Source organism: Typopeltis vanoorti, chromosome 19 (assembly GCF_054136105.1).
Source record: "Typopeltis vanoorti isolate ZY-2024b chromosome 19, IOZ_Tvanoo_1.0, whole genome shotgun sequence".
In the NCBI taxonomy this organism is placed as follows: domain Eukaryota; kingdom Metazoa; phylum Arthropoda; class Arachnida; order Uropygi; family Thelyphonidae; genus Typopeltis; species Typopeltis vanoorti.
Genome location: NC_143567.1, coordinates 94,317,834 through 94,330,965, shown reverse-complemented (window position 1 = coordinate 94,330,965; position 13,132 = coordinate 94,317,834). Strand labels below are relative to the sequence as shown.

General features: G+C 35.2%; 1 protein-coding gene across 1 annotated transcript in view; it reads right to left on the bottom strand.

Moving 5' to 3' along the window:
* LOC150096364 (protein odr-4 homolog) overlaps nucleotides 1-13,132 on the bottom strand; it is a 180,940-nt gene that overhangs the window by 66,784 nt on the left and 101,024 nt on the right. Inside the window, exon 6 of the mRNA XM_090409180.1 lies at nucleotides 2,725-3,036. Coding sequence (XP_090265306.1) covers nucleotides 2,725-3,036 — 312 coding nt within the window. The remainder of the gene's footprint in view (nucleotides 1-2,724; nucleotides 3,037-13,132) is intronic.

Sequence of the window (13,132 nt, the reverse complement as noted above, 5' to 3'; positions counted from 1 at the left end):
AACTCTAGCAATATTAAATTACATTGCTCACACAGCTAAGTGACTAGTATAAAAGTAAAAAATTGTATTTTTTGAATGTTCTCTTCTACTTTTACACTAATGCTGATGACATATAAAAACTCTCAACATGTAATTGACAACAAAAATTTGTGCCTTTCTTAATTTTCAAAAGGCTATGTGGGTTGAAGAGATGAAAAAAAAGAATTGGACCAATTTTCTTTCTAGTCACCTATCAAAAATATCTCTTGCAAAAAGTTCAAATAACAATTTAGTTTCCACATAACTTCAGAAGAGATAGTACCTTTTCACTACTTGTATGTTGGAAATATATGACTTTTGCATTACTTCAACCTTGGTATCTCTTCTGGGAATGGCTCCCACTGATGAGGCCTTAAGAAAGGGTGACATGTATATAATGCCATGCATTATATACATGTCCAAAAGGATGTGTGCTTTTGTTAAATTGTGAATGAAGATATTTATAATTAATAATACTTCATTCATAATTAACAAGACCTACCATATCATAAGCAGGATTTATTTAAATTTATTTTGTTAGTCTCTTGCTTATAAAATATTATTCATGAATTCCTTTTTAGTTTTGTTAGATAATTTTATTTATGTAATTTTTAAATAGACATGAAAAGTCTCTATATTAAAGTGTCATTTATTTTATTTGCTTTATTCTTTTAATAATAATATTAGAACTGTAATGCAGAAGATTCTTTGTGATATCATTTGATTGGTTGTTGTGAGAAAACATGCAAATTTCTCCTAGCGCATGAACTACTATATACCAAGGGAAAAACAAGTTTGATGCGAGCTAAACCAGTAAGAAACAGTTTCTGGTGGGAAAAAGGAAGGAGCGGAAACGAAAATGAAAGTAAAAGGAGAATTAAGTAGGGAAGTATAGAGAATGGTGTCCGTGCGGTTAGCCTAGTGGCTTTGCGCTTCGCAACCATATGCCTGGGGAAGGAGTGTCCTAGGTTCGATTCCCGTCGAAGACGTGAGGAGCTGAAGGATCTTCCTCAGCCATAGCCAAGTTAGCCGGTCTTGGGCGCGGGCAGTAGGGTTTTTTCCGCCAGTTTATCTGGTGTTTTTCATCCCGCAAGCAGGCAAACCGGCCCCGTGAACACACATGGATATAGCCAAGAATACCTTGAGGCATAGGAGTGACCATTCTATTCTCGTATTTCGGTTACGAAATCCAAGCATGCTTGGAAGGTTGTGGGCCTTAAAGGCCTGTTAAAGCCATTGGGATAGATAGTATAGAGAATGGTAGCTGGAGACTGGAAGGGAATTTTGACGTGCTGAAAACGGTATTTAAAGGACCGGGAATCACTTGGTATTTTAACCTACCTTTTTCTGAGTTGGATTTTTACCAAAGCTTCATAACGCCTAGCAATGAAATAGTGCAAGAAATAGGTTAATATGTATAAGAAAATGAAGAAATAAGTAGATAACTTAAACCAAGTGCATAAAGATTATATTCTCCCAAGTCTATAAATCAGTTGCAGAAATGGAAGATTCTTTTAAGTTTGTGTTACTACATAGTAAATGTCAGCAAGGACTTAAAAATTGTTGTTCGATCTACTTATGATGTGTTGAAGCTTGAAGCTATATCCTGGTAAGATTACCTTTACTATACTTAGCGAGAAGTAACGAAAATTAATTCCTCCGAAAGTAAATTGTTCCTAGTTGCAGTATTCAGCGAGTCAAGATTTAATATATGATGTGCTAAGACTTTTCCCTCTTCAAATGATAAATGCCATGTTATAGAATTAAGTGTTCATTAACTAAATGAGAATACTGTGAAGCCTATTTGTTGTAATTTAAGAATCTCGAACTTACATGGACTAAAATTGATTAACTGAGCCTAGAGAATTACAAATGAATGTCTGAATGTTCATAGTTGTATTCTTCTGAATATCTTGAACTGATTTGATATTTAAAATTGTTTTGAAATGTAACCTTAATCAGAGTAGAGTTATGATATAAGTTCTTTGTAATAAGAAGGATAAGATCTGTTAAATATAATATTTAATTATAAAGTTTAAGCTTAGCTGAATAGTATAGTAGTGACTTAATGAGAGCTTTATATTCGTTCAATCATAATGTTCCTGTTGGAATATTGTGTTATGATGTAATTTATGTGTCACTGCATTAAATAATTTTATTTGAATTGAATTTTGTACTTGCATGATTGTCTCATTGCACTGCTCATTAAAATAATTCGAATCTCAGCAGAAACCCTATGTAGTAAAAATAAAAACCTTGGCCTAAAATCAGCTTATGATACCCTAGTACAGTTGAAGGTTGATTTATCTAAGTTGCTCTTGCAATTCAGAATACGGAGTGGCACAGTATAATATAAATTTTCTTCATATTCAATTGATATATCAACCTACAACTAGTTAAATACTAAAGAGAGAGAATTGTAAGACGATAAAACGTGATTGAGAAGAAGTTACGATCCAACACTTTGCATTATGGAATACTAAGGCAAGTAATGTGAAGCCTCCATATACAAGTAGTCCAGTTGTGAAGATACTTATGCTTTGCTCCTGCCTGGATAAACGATAAAGGAAACAAGAATATAATTTCTTGGCAAGTTTTATAGCCAAAATTTCTAAAAGTTTTATAGACTCCAATTACATTTTGCTGATAAAGTTTTTAATAAGCACTATGTAAAATCAGTTATTTTTATACTATTACTATTCTTACCAGAGGGAGGAATAACTCAATATTATAACATTGCTGTGGTGATTTGTCTCTGTCTTTTTGTTTCCCTTTCTTTATTTCAGATGATGGACTCAAAACTTCTTCTGCTTTTCTCAGTATCCCATTAATCAATACTTGAGCCTCTGTTATACTTTGATAGACTGGATTAAGACCAGCCTCAAGCTGTTTTAATAAAGAAAACATCTTCTGTTCTTGAGGAACTGGAATTCTAAGATCCAAAGAAAGCCGTGACTCAAGTCGATGCCACTTTTGGAATCCCTGGAATGGCTTCCACTCAGCTGGATTTGAAGTGCACTATATTATGAAAAATGAGAAAATTAATTACATTTTAAAATTAAGCAGATGGCAAATCAAAAGTTCTTCAGAAGGAAGTTATGTCTTTTCATTTGTTTTCTTTTTTTTTTCACACTATAATAAATACCTATATTTCTTCTATCTCCCAAAAGAAAGAGATTCTTCTTGTGATTTATTTACAAGAATTTACTTAAGCATTAATTTAACGTAGATGTTCATAATGTATGAATTGCATATTTTAATGCTAACTGAATTTCTTTTATTGTTTAGAGTGAGTAGCCAAAGGTGAATATTTGAGCTTTGAAAATAGTGTGAAAATATCTATTGTGGTTGCAAAGCTATTTAATTTGGAGAGGTTAACAAACATAGTTTAATTTGAAATTACATAAAAGAAAGGTCATCACTTGCATGGCTATGACTTCATTTTCCAGTGAAGCAGAAGAAAACTGTATTTGGGATTATTTTCTTAATTAAGAAGGGATAAGTCGTTAGCAGGATTTACAAGGAAAAGAAAATGGAACAAATGGAAGAAAAGGTTATATATAAAAAGAGCTTAAGGATAAAAAGAAGGGAGGAGTGGTGGAAAATTCAGTAAAAAGCCAATCATGCTCTTTTGTATATATCTTCAGACTGGGGTCAGTGAAAAATGGGGTTACAGGAAGATAAGTGAATGATCTTTCTTTTACATAATTCCAAATTATGTTGTGTTTCAGGAAACTACTCTAGAATAAAATAGATTATTATCACAATATAGTTAACTTTATAAGATTACTTTGGTTCTGAAAGAACCTATCACAATGTATTTAAAATACACGAAATGTGAAAAGACAATGCTATGAAGAAAAACTCTGGATTTGAATGCTGTGTAAAAAGTGCTCATGTAAAAATCTATGTTTGTGATCATTCTCTGCTGATGATGAGAAGCTGCATCAAATCAAAGACAATGCCTCCAGGCACCAGCAATATTGTCAACCAAACTTGTTATTCCAGAGGAAACTGTGATGTCATCTTTACTAGTTTGGCAAGAAAGACGCAAGCTGTAAAAATTGCACAAGTTTAGTTAAATTATTAACTGTGATGAAAAGCAGGTCTACTTCAACATAAATACACAAAATCAATATCTCCTCAACCCAAGTGAAGCAACACTGCAGTTCTGATAAGAAATCAGTTGAAGAATAAGAATGTGCATTTAGTGGAAAATCAAAGAAGCAGTCCACTTCAAGATGGTTGAAGAGTGTACTATCATGCTCATCATTCTAAGAAATTAAAGCTGATGATGTTCTTCATGTGCTTTTTAATGACTAGTATTGGTTAATCAATAGAGGGCTCTCCTCCAACAAGACAAATTGACTGAACATAGCAGTTCAGATAACAGGAAAAAAATTGAAGAGGTTTTCTCTCATCCATACAGGCTAGAGCTGGAAACATCAGATTATCATTCATTCTGATCAATGGCTGACTTCCTCCATGGTGGCACTTCACTTCACCAATACTGAAAAAGTTGCAACTGAGTGTCGAGTATTTTTGTTCAACTCACAGGACATGAGGTATGACAATGGAACCAACTGCTTGCAGAGAGAGAGGATGGATCCAGATCATAGAACATAATGGTGTATATTGTATCTCAAAATTCTAGACACTTATGGGTAATATAACTTTTGCCATAACATGTGAAATTAGATAAGTAGTGGGAAAAGATGCTATGAAAGATGTATAAGACAATCAATAGTGATCAGATGCATGAGGAGTGCAAAATGATAAAGAAAAAACCTTTCTTCAATACATGGTGATCAGAATACATTTTGTAAAATTACCACGTTTGAGTAAAACTTTAGTTTAATATAAACCAAAATCAACACTCATTTCAATCTTCATATCAAGGTCATCTTCTGGAGCATATACACTATACATACAGAGAAACAAACTGCACTACAATCTACATGGTTTGCTAAAGTTACTGACCAACCGTTACAACAATTATTGGCCTGATCTCTGGTGAAAAAAAAATAAAAAATCTTTACTACATCAACACTAGAGTCCTATTATTATCTATTGGTTACGAAATTACATTGAGCTGGAGAACAACATGTTTATATATATATATATATATATAATAAAAACATGATTATACATATAAATTTTAACCAGTTGGTATGGAATAGTTTCCAATACTAGCTGAAGGTTGCTTAAAGTCCTAAAGTATGCTAGATACTAAATATTAAGTAGGTGCTGAATATGTGCCATCCAGATTCTTGGAATTTTCATGCCACCATTATTGTTGATATTCAGGTGGTTAATCAGAATTTCGCAGGCTTCTTTAAATTTTCTTTCATCCCAGGTTTTTGTATGGTGTAAAGAGCGGGTACTTTTCCAATCAATTTGGTGTAAGGTGTTGAGAGCATGATCTGAGAGGCCTGCTTCACCAAAATTGTTATATTTAATGTGTCTTTTGTGTTCTTTTTTTTTTATGTATAGGGATTGTACATCCAGTTTCACCAATATAAGGTAAGTTACAGGTGCAGTAGATGCAATAAACTCCAGGATGTGCCAATGGGAGGAGAGGATCCTTAGAGGAGTTGAATATGTTTTTTAGTTTTGTAGGTGGTTTAAAGGTGGCATTGAGAACTTGCTCCCATTCCTGGATACACTGGTCACACGTCTTCCTTAAGGCAGTCTATCCTTCACAGTCTACCGCAAACCAACACATACTGGCCAATACATACATGCTAAATCATACCACCCCCCATCACAAAAAGATGGAGTCATTAACATCCTTAAAAACAGAGCTATAACAATTTGCTCTAATCAGCAAGCTTTTAAACAAGAATTAAAAATTATTAGCAACACATTTATAAATAATGGCTATAACAAAAATACTATTAATAAAGTTCTTCAAAAAAACTTCATCAAAAAGAATCTAAATTACAGTAAAACCAGAGACATCCGATACATTAAAGGGTTATCAGAAAAAATCAACAGAATCCTACACCATTATAATCTCAATGCCACCTTTAAACCACCTACAAAACTAAAAAACATATTCAACTCCTCTAAGGATCCTCTCCTCCCACCGGCACATCCTGGAGTTTATTGCATCTACTGCACCTGTAACTTACCTTATATTGGTGAAACTGGATGTACAATCCCTATACATAAAAAAAAGAACACAAAAGACACATTAAATATAACTATTTTGGTGAAGCAGGCCTCTCAGATCATGCTCTCAACACCTTACACCAAATCGAATGGAAAAGTACCTGCTCTTTACACCACACAAAAAGCTGGTATGAAAGAAAATTTAAAGAAGCCTGCAAAATTCTGATTAACCACCTGAATATCAACAATAATGGTGACATGAAAATTCTAAGAATCTGGATGGCACATATTCAGCCTACTTAATATTTAGTATCTAGCATACTTCAGGACTTTAAGCAACCTTCAGCTAGTATTGGAAACTATTCCATGATTATACATATAAATTTCAACTGGTTGAAATTTATATGTACAATCATGTTTTTATTATATATATATATATATATATAAACATGTTGCTCTCCAGCACAATGTAATTTTGTAACCAACAGATAATAATAGGACACTAGTGTTGATGTAGTAAAGATTTTTATTTTTTTTTCACCAGAGATCAGGCCAATAATTGTTGTAACGGTTGGTCAGTAACTTTAGCAAACCATGTAGATTGTAGTGCAGCTTGTTTCTCTGTATATAGTGTATTTGCTCCAGAAGATGACCTTGATATGAAGGTCGAAACGTAGATTGTTGATTTTGGTTTATATTAAACTAAAGTTTTACTCAAACACGGTAGTTGTCTTCATAATTTTTCAAAATGTATAAAGAAAGAAACAGTGGTGGTATGAGGATACTGACCAGTCAGGTCAAAGAAAATCCAAAGTAAGAGGAAGAGGAAAAATAATTATTAAGTGTTGGATGGATGTGCAAAAGAATTAGTGCCCTTGATCTGGTTGTTTAATGGGAGTTTTTGCAGCAGAAAGAGTTCCAAGAGTGGAAAGAAGTTAAAATAATGCTAATTGCTTTAGCAACCTACTTGTAGTTTATGATACAGGTGTAGGATAAAGGGAGACTCATGTGCATGATATTATTGGACTAGGCAAAGACATGTCATAGAGTGCTGCACAACAAGTTGCTATACAAGCTGGGATAAATGAAGATGAATAATACATTCTCTTCTGAATGATGCCAATAAGTTGTGTATTTTTTACTTTCTCAATCTTCTTACTCTCTCAATCTCCAAATGGTTTAAAATCTTAGATTCAAATTAAAAAGAAAACACCATAACTAAATTCTAGCTTGCACACAGAATTCATATTCCAGGATCTCACACAAATATCTTATCTTCTAAATTAACCCAAAAAACATTTATCCATTAAGAGACTGAGTCTTCACTCTTGTAACCAAACGAAAATCTTTAATTTACAAAAAACACAAATATATACAACATCAAATCACAACAAGAAACACACTTAAATGTACACAACTTCTAGAATTTCAGTTTCTTTTCTCTTACAGAACTTTTGTTTTCTCTTGAATTGACAGAGGAGAAAGACTAACACAAACTACTCTCTATATGACAACAACATAGACAATCAAATTCTTCTAGCATCTTAAAATCACAGAACACCGAAGAAAACATATCTTGTCTTCATCCAAGACACTCCAGTAACTTTACTTTCTATATGAAAGTAACAACAAACTCCACTGAATAAACTACTAAAAACTATATTATCACTTTAGAACGAACCAACTTTCTATACGAAAGTCCCAACATTCTCCTTAAAACCTTATCCACAGTTTTGTCACTTCAGAACACCTTTGCTTTCTAGATGAAAGCTTCTGAAAAAATAACTAAAACCATATCAACTGTTAGAAATTACATATCATATTGAAGTAGCCACCAGGTGGTGAAGAGAGAGCTGTGTTCGTCAAGATCATTATGAAAAGATAAGTTTAAATTTAAAATTGTGTATGGCATTAGTGATAACTAGTTTTTTAAATATTGCTGTATGATAGATGTGAATAGTAGGTGATGTTCAGTATAGTTAAAATTCTGTATTTATTAAATTTCTATGTGTTTCTTGCATGCAACTTTGAGCATAAATAAAATGGCAGTGAAATATTAAGATGGCGTGAAAGATGAATGCAAGTAGCATAGATTTTTCAAAAGTGATGAGATGCCTTGAATGCAGTATGTATGCTTGGAGAAAGATTGAAGATATTTATGGGGAGAAGATAAATAGGAGTGAAGAGAGAGTTTGAGTATGTAAGAAGTGCAGCACACTATGATTATGAGATAACAATGAATGTAAGCAGTAGAGGACAAAAGATCGTGGATGTAGCTATGGGAGTAAACAGAGTTGACAATATAGCTGAGTGCTTGAATGGCAACAGTAAGACATTGGGTGAAAGTCGAAATGAGTAAGACAAGTCAGCGGCAGTAAGTAGTAAGTGAGCTGGCGGTGAGTTAGCAGCAGTGAGCAGTAAGACAGCAGACATCCAAGGTAGTGAAAATGCAATTTGCATAAATAGCACTAAAAAACTAATCGAAGATATAAAAGCAGAGTTGGTAAAGATGAGAGAAGAGATTAAACATATGAGGAATGAAATGAGAAGATTTATGGACTTGCAGGGAATTTCATAAGGAATAGGACAAAAGATTTGAAAGAAATACTGAATGATTTGACAATAGCAATGTACAGAGATTTGATGATAAGAGGTGTGGTGAGTGAAAAGGTGCACAAGGTCTGTTTTCCGCGAGGTATAATGAAAAGGATGGTTGAAGCATTGAATAAGAGGAGTATGCAAGCAAAAGAATTGGTAGCATGAATGATTTGACTGGTAACAAGAAGCATGTAAGAAGGGATGTCATGAGGCTGTTAAGGAAAATAACAGTGTGATAGGTAAGGTAGTCAGCATGTTATCCAGGTATGATAATGATGAGTTGAAAAATCAAGTGAAGATTATGAATGATATGTTAGCAGAGTTGTGTAAGTAGAAAGAAGTTCATTTTGTGAATGTGTGGAATGAGTTTGAGGTGCATATATAGCTGAATAAAATAGATGGGGTACATTTGAATGAATTTGGTGTGAGTCGGTTGGAGAAACTGTTGCTGCAAGAGAGAGAATGACTGAAGTGGATGTAAGACCTGAGAAAGCAAGAGATGTAAAATTGTTGGTGAAAGAGCAGGAGAGTAAGACAGGCAAGTTTGTGAATGGAGAGATGAGTGGCACGAGTGCAGAAAATAAGAGAGAAGGAACAAACAGGGGGACAGGGAAACAAGGAAGGTCAGGGTGGATAGGGAGACACTGCGTGAAAAGTGTAGATGATGGTTTCAGGAGTAGATGTGGGAGTGCACAAGAAAGGATTAAGATAATCAAGGATGTGAGGGTGACATTTAGGTCTGGGAAAGGGCGTAACATCAGTGATAATAGATAGGAATAGACAGGGTAGAGTGTGAAAGTGTACAGGAATTGTGTCCGAAAAGTGGGGTTAGTGGGATATTATAGAAACAGAAATGAGCTAGCATGTATGTTAACAAATGCTAGAATTATTCGAAACAAGGGGGAATGAAATTGTGACATTGATAGAGTTTATTCACCCAAAATTGTTGATACAAGTGAAACATGGTTGAACAAGGATGACATTCTAACAGGAATAGAGATGGAGGGATATGTAGTCTTTCATGAAGAGACAAAGCAAAAAGGGAGGAGGAGTGTTATTGATGACAGCAGAGGAGTTGTGCCCATCTAGGGTGGAGATGCATGAGAAAATACTGACAGTGGTTTTGAAGCAGTATGGTGTGAAGTGAACACCATGAAATGTTTAGTAGGATGTTGCTATAGACTTGGTAATGTGGATGGAAGTTAGAAGGAAATGTTTAGACAAATTAATGTGGCTAATAAGCAAAGGGTGATCATTATAGATGATTTCAATTATGGTAATACAGACTGGAATGAATTCCAGTCTGAGAGCATCAGGAACCAAAGAGAAGGAATTTCTAGAGTTTTTAAAGGATAACTAATTAAGCAGTATGTAACATAGGACACACGTGGAGCGAGGGTCTTGGATATGATTTATCAGAAGATATTATTGTAAATGAAGCATCACATCTTCCTCAAGTTGGTGAAGGTGACCACCAACTGATCACTTGAGTGGTGGCCAGCCATATTAGGAGTTTTGTGAAAAAAGGTTATATGTGGAAGTATAAAGTGGGGATGATTATCATATATGAGGAATTGAGTCAACTTGATTTCAACAGGGCCATGAGACCTGATGGTATATTACCATGTGTCTTGAGAAATGTTCCACAGAGTTAACAGCTTTAACTCTGTGGAACATTTCATATTCACCAACACGCCCAAATCCCTGGCCTTGTCAATCTCCTGGAGTACAGTTCCACCAATGTGATATACTGCTGCTAATCTTTTCACCCCAAAATGCAAAACCTTACATTTTTCCACATTAAATTGACATCCATTCTCCTTAGCCCAGTCCTTCAAACTATCCAAATCATCCTGCAAAATTTTGACATCCTGAGCATTCACTATTGCTCTACCTAACTTTGCATCATCCGAAAAACAGATGCACAGTCCTCTCAGATCCTTTCCTATATCGTTAATGAAAAAATTAAACAGTAGTGGTCCAAGAACAGAACCCTGCAGCACACTACTAGTCACAGGCCGTCTTTTGGACTCTACTCCTGAATAAACTACTCTCTGATATCTCTCCATCAACCACCCTCCTATCCATCTCACCAACCCTATATCCATTCTCATATGCTGCAGTTTACTGATTAGAATTCCATGTGGTATCCTATCAAAGGCTTTAGCAAGGTCCAGTAGAATCACTGTAAACCCTTATCCAGTTCAGTCGTCACTGTGTTATAGAACGTGACAAGTTACTGAGGCATGATCTACCCTTCACAAAATCATGCTGTCCCCGATACAGTATCCCATTTTCTTCAATCCAATCTTGTATTTTCTTCTTGACTATTTTCTCCAAGACCTTGACAACAATTCCTGATATGCTGATCAGCCAGTAATTTTCAACAGCAGTCTTGGAACTTCCTTTATGCAGTGGAACTATTTTCCCTTCTTTCCACCCCCTTGGGACTAACCCAGACCAGAGACTCAAATTAAACAAAATGGTCAAAGGCACTGACAATTCTTTAGCCACTTCTCATACGACACAAGCTGGTATACCATCCAATCCCGCAGATGAATTGACATTGAGGTTTTGTAATAGACTACTCACCTCCACTTCATTCACCGCAATTCCATATAAGCTGTTGGGTCTTCCATTTCTGCAATGTCACCACCTGGATGATATACTTTTGCATAGTGCTCACTCAGTAATTTTACTAAAAGGTGTCTCAAAATTCACGCAAGATTTAAATTTAGCGCCATTTGTGCGGTAAAGTGTTGCCAACAAGAAAAAAAAAGACAGCGTGACAGCTGACAGTTCAGGGTTATTAAAAATGGAGTGCTACACGAAAGAACAATGCATTTTCATTGTTGAGCAATATTTTAAAATTAATGAAGGTTTGGCAGCTACAGTTCGCAATTTTCGTACAAAATATGGTCGGAATACTGATTTAACTTCATCAACTGTGAAAAGATTAATTAAAAAATTCAAGGAAACTGGATCAATTAGTGATCTTATACACTCTGGCCGTCCTTCAACAAGTCGTTCAACAGAAAACATCGAAGCAGTTCGTGAGAGTGTTGCTGAGAGTCCAGGAACATCAATTCGGCACCGTGGTCTTGAATTGGGCATTTCGAGAAGCTCTCTACAGCGTATTCTCACAAAAGATTTGCATCTTTATGCTTACAAAGTTCAACTGACTCAAGAACTGAAGCCTACTGACCACACACAGCAAAGAGAGTTCATTGAATGGATTATGGAACAACAAGTAGATGCTTATTTTTCGAACAAAATCATCTTCAGCGATGAGGCTCATTTTCATCTTGATGGCTTCGTTAATCGACAAAATTGTTCGCATTTGGGGTTCAGAAAATCCACGAGTGATTGTTGAGAAACAAATGCATCCACAACGTGTCACTGTTTGGTATGGATTTTGGGCTGGAGGCGTCAACAGTCCATTCTTCTTCGAAAATGTGGCTGGTAAGGCAATAACAGTTAATTAATGGTGCTCGCTATCGCGACATGATAATCCAGTTTTTGTGCCTAAATTGCAAGATATGGATGTGGACAACATGTGGTTTCAACAAGACGGTGCCACATGCCATACAGCCCGAGAAACAACCTAACCTAACTTATTCAATTACTGCATGAGTCATTTCCTGGTCGTGTAATTTCCCGTTTTAGTGATCAGAATTGGCTGCTCAGATCATGTGACTTAACGCCATTGGAATTTTTTGAAGTCTAAAGTTTATGCCAACAAGCCCACGACCACCCACGCCGTGAAGGAGGAAATTGAGCGATGTATCAACGAAATTCAGCCACATTTATGCAAAACAGTCATGGAAAATTTTGACAAAAGAGTGTGAATGTGCCAGCAAAGCCGTGGAGGCCATTTACCCGATATACTATTCCATGCATAACCCTATACTGTATACTTCATGAATCAATAAGAAATTACAATTTTTAATTAAAAACGCGTGTTTTCTATCAAAATTACTTCTTGCGTGAATTTTGGGACACCCAGTATTATCCCAAGTTTCAAAGGAGTGGAAAGATAGCAAAATTGTTCCACTTCATAAAGAGGGTGATAAAGGCTTCAAATTATAGAACCAATCTGCTTGTCTGGAGTTGTGGTCAAGGTGTTGGAGAAGATAGTGAGGACAAGAACTGGGTGGACAGTAGTAGAATTCTCTTTAATGGAAAACATGGGTTTGCTAAGGAAAGATCATGTTTTAGCAATCTGCTTACTTATTATAACAAGGTGATGAATACATTAGACAAGGGGGGGGGGAATTCATATACAGTTGTATATTTAGATTTTTCAAAGGCTTTTGACAGATTGCCACATGACAAACTAGTAGTTAAGTTGGAACAGATTTGATTGGGTAGTAGATTAATGCACTGGATTAGAGATTGGCTG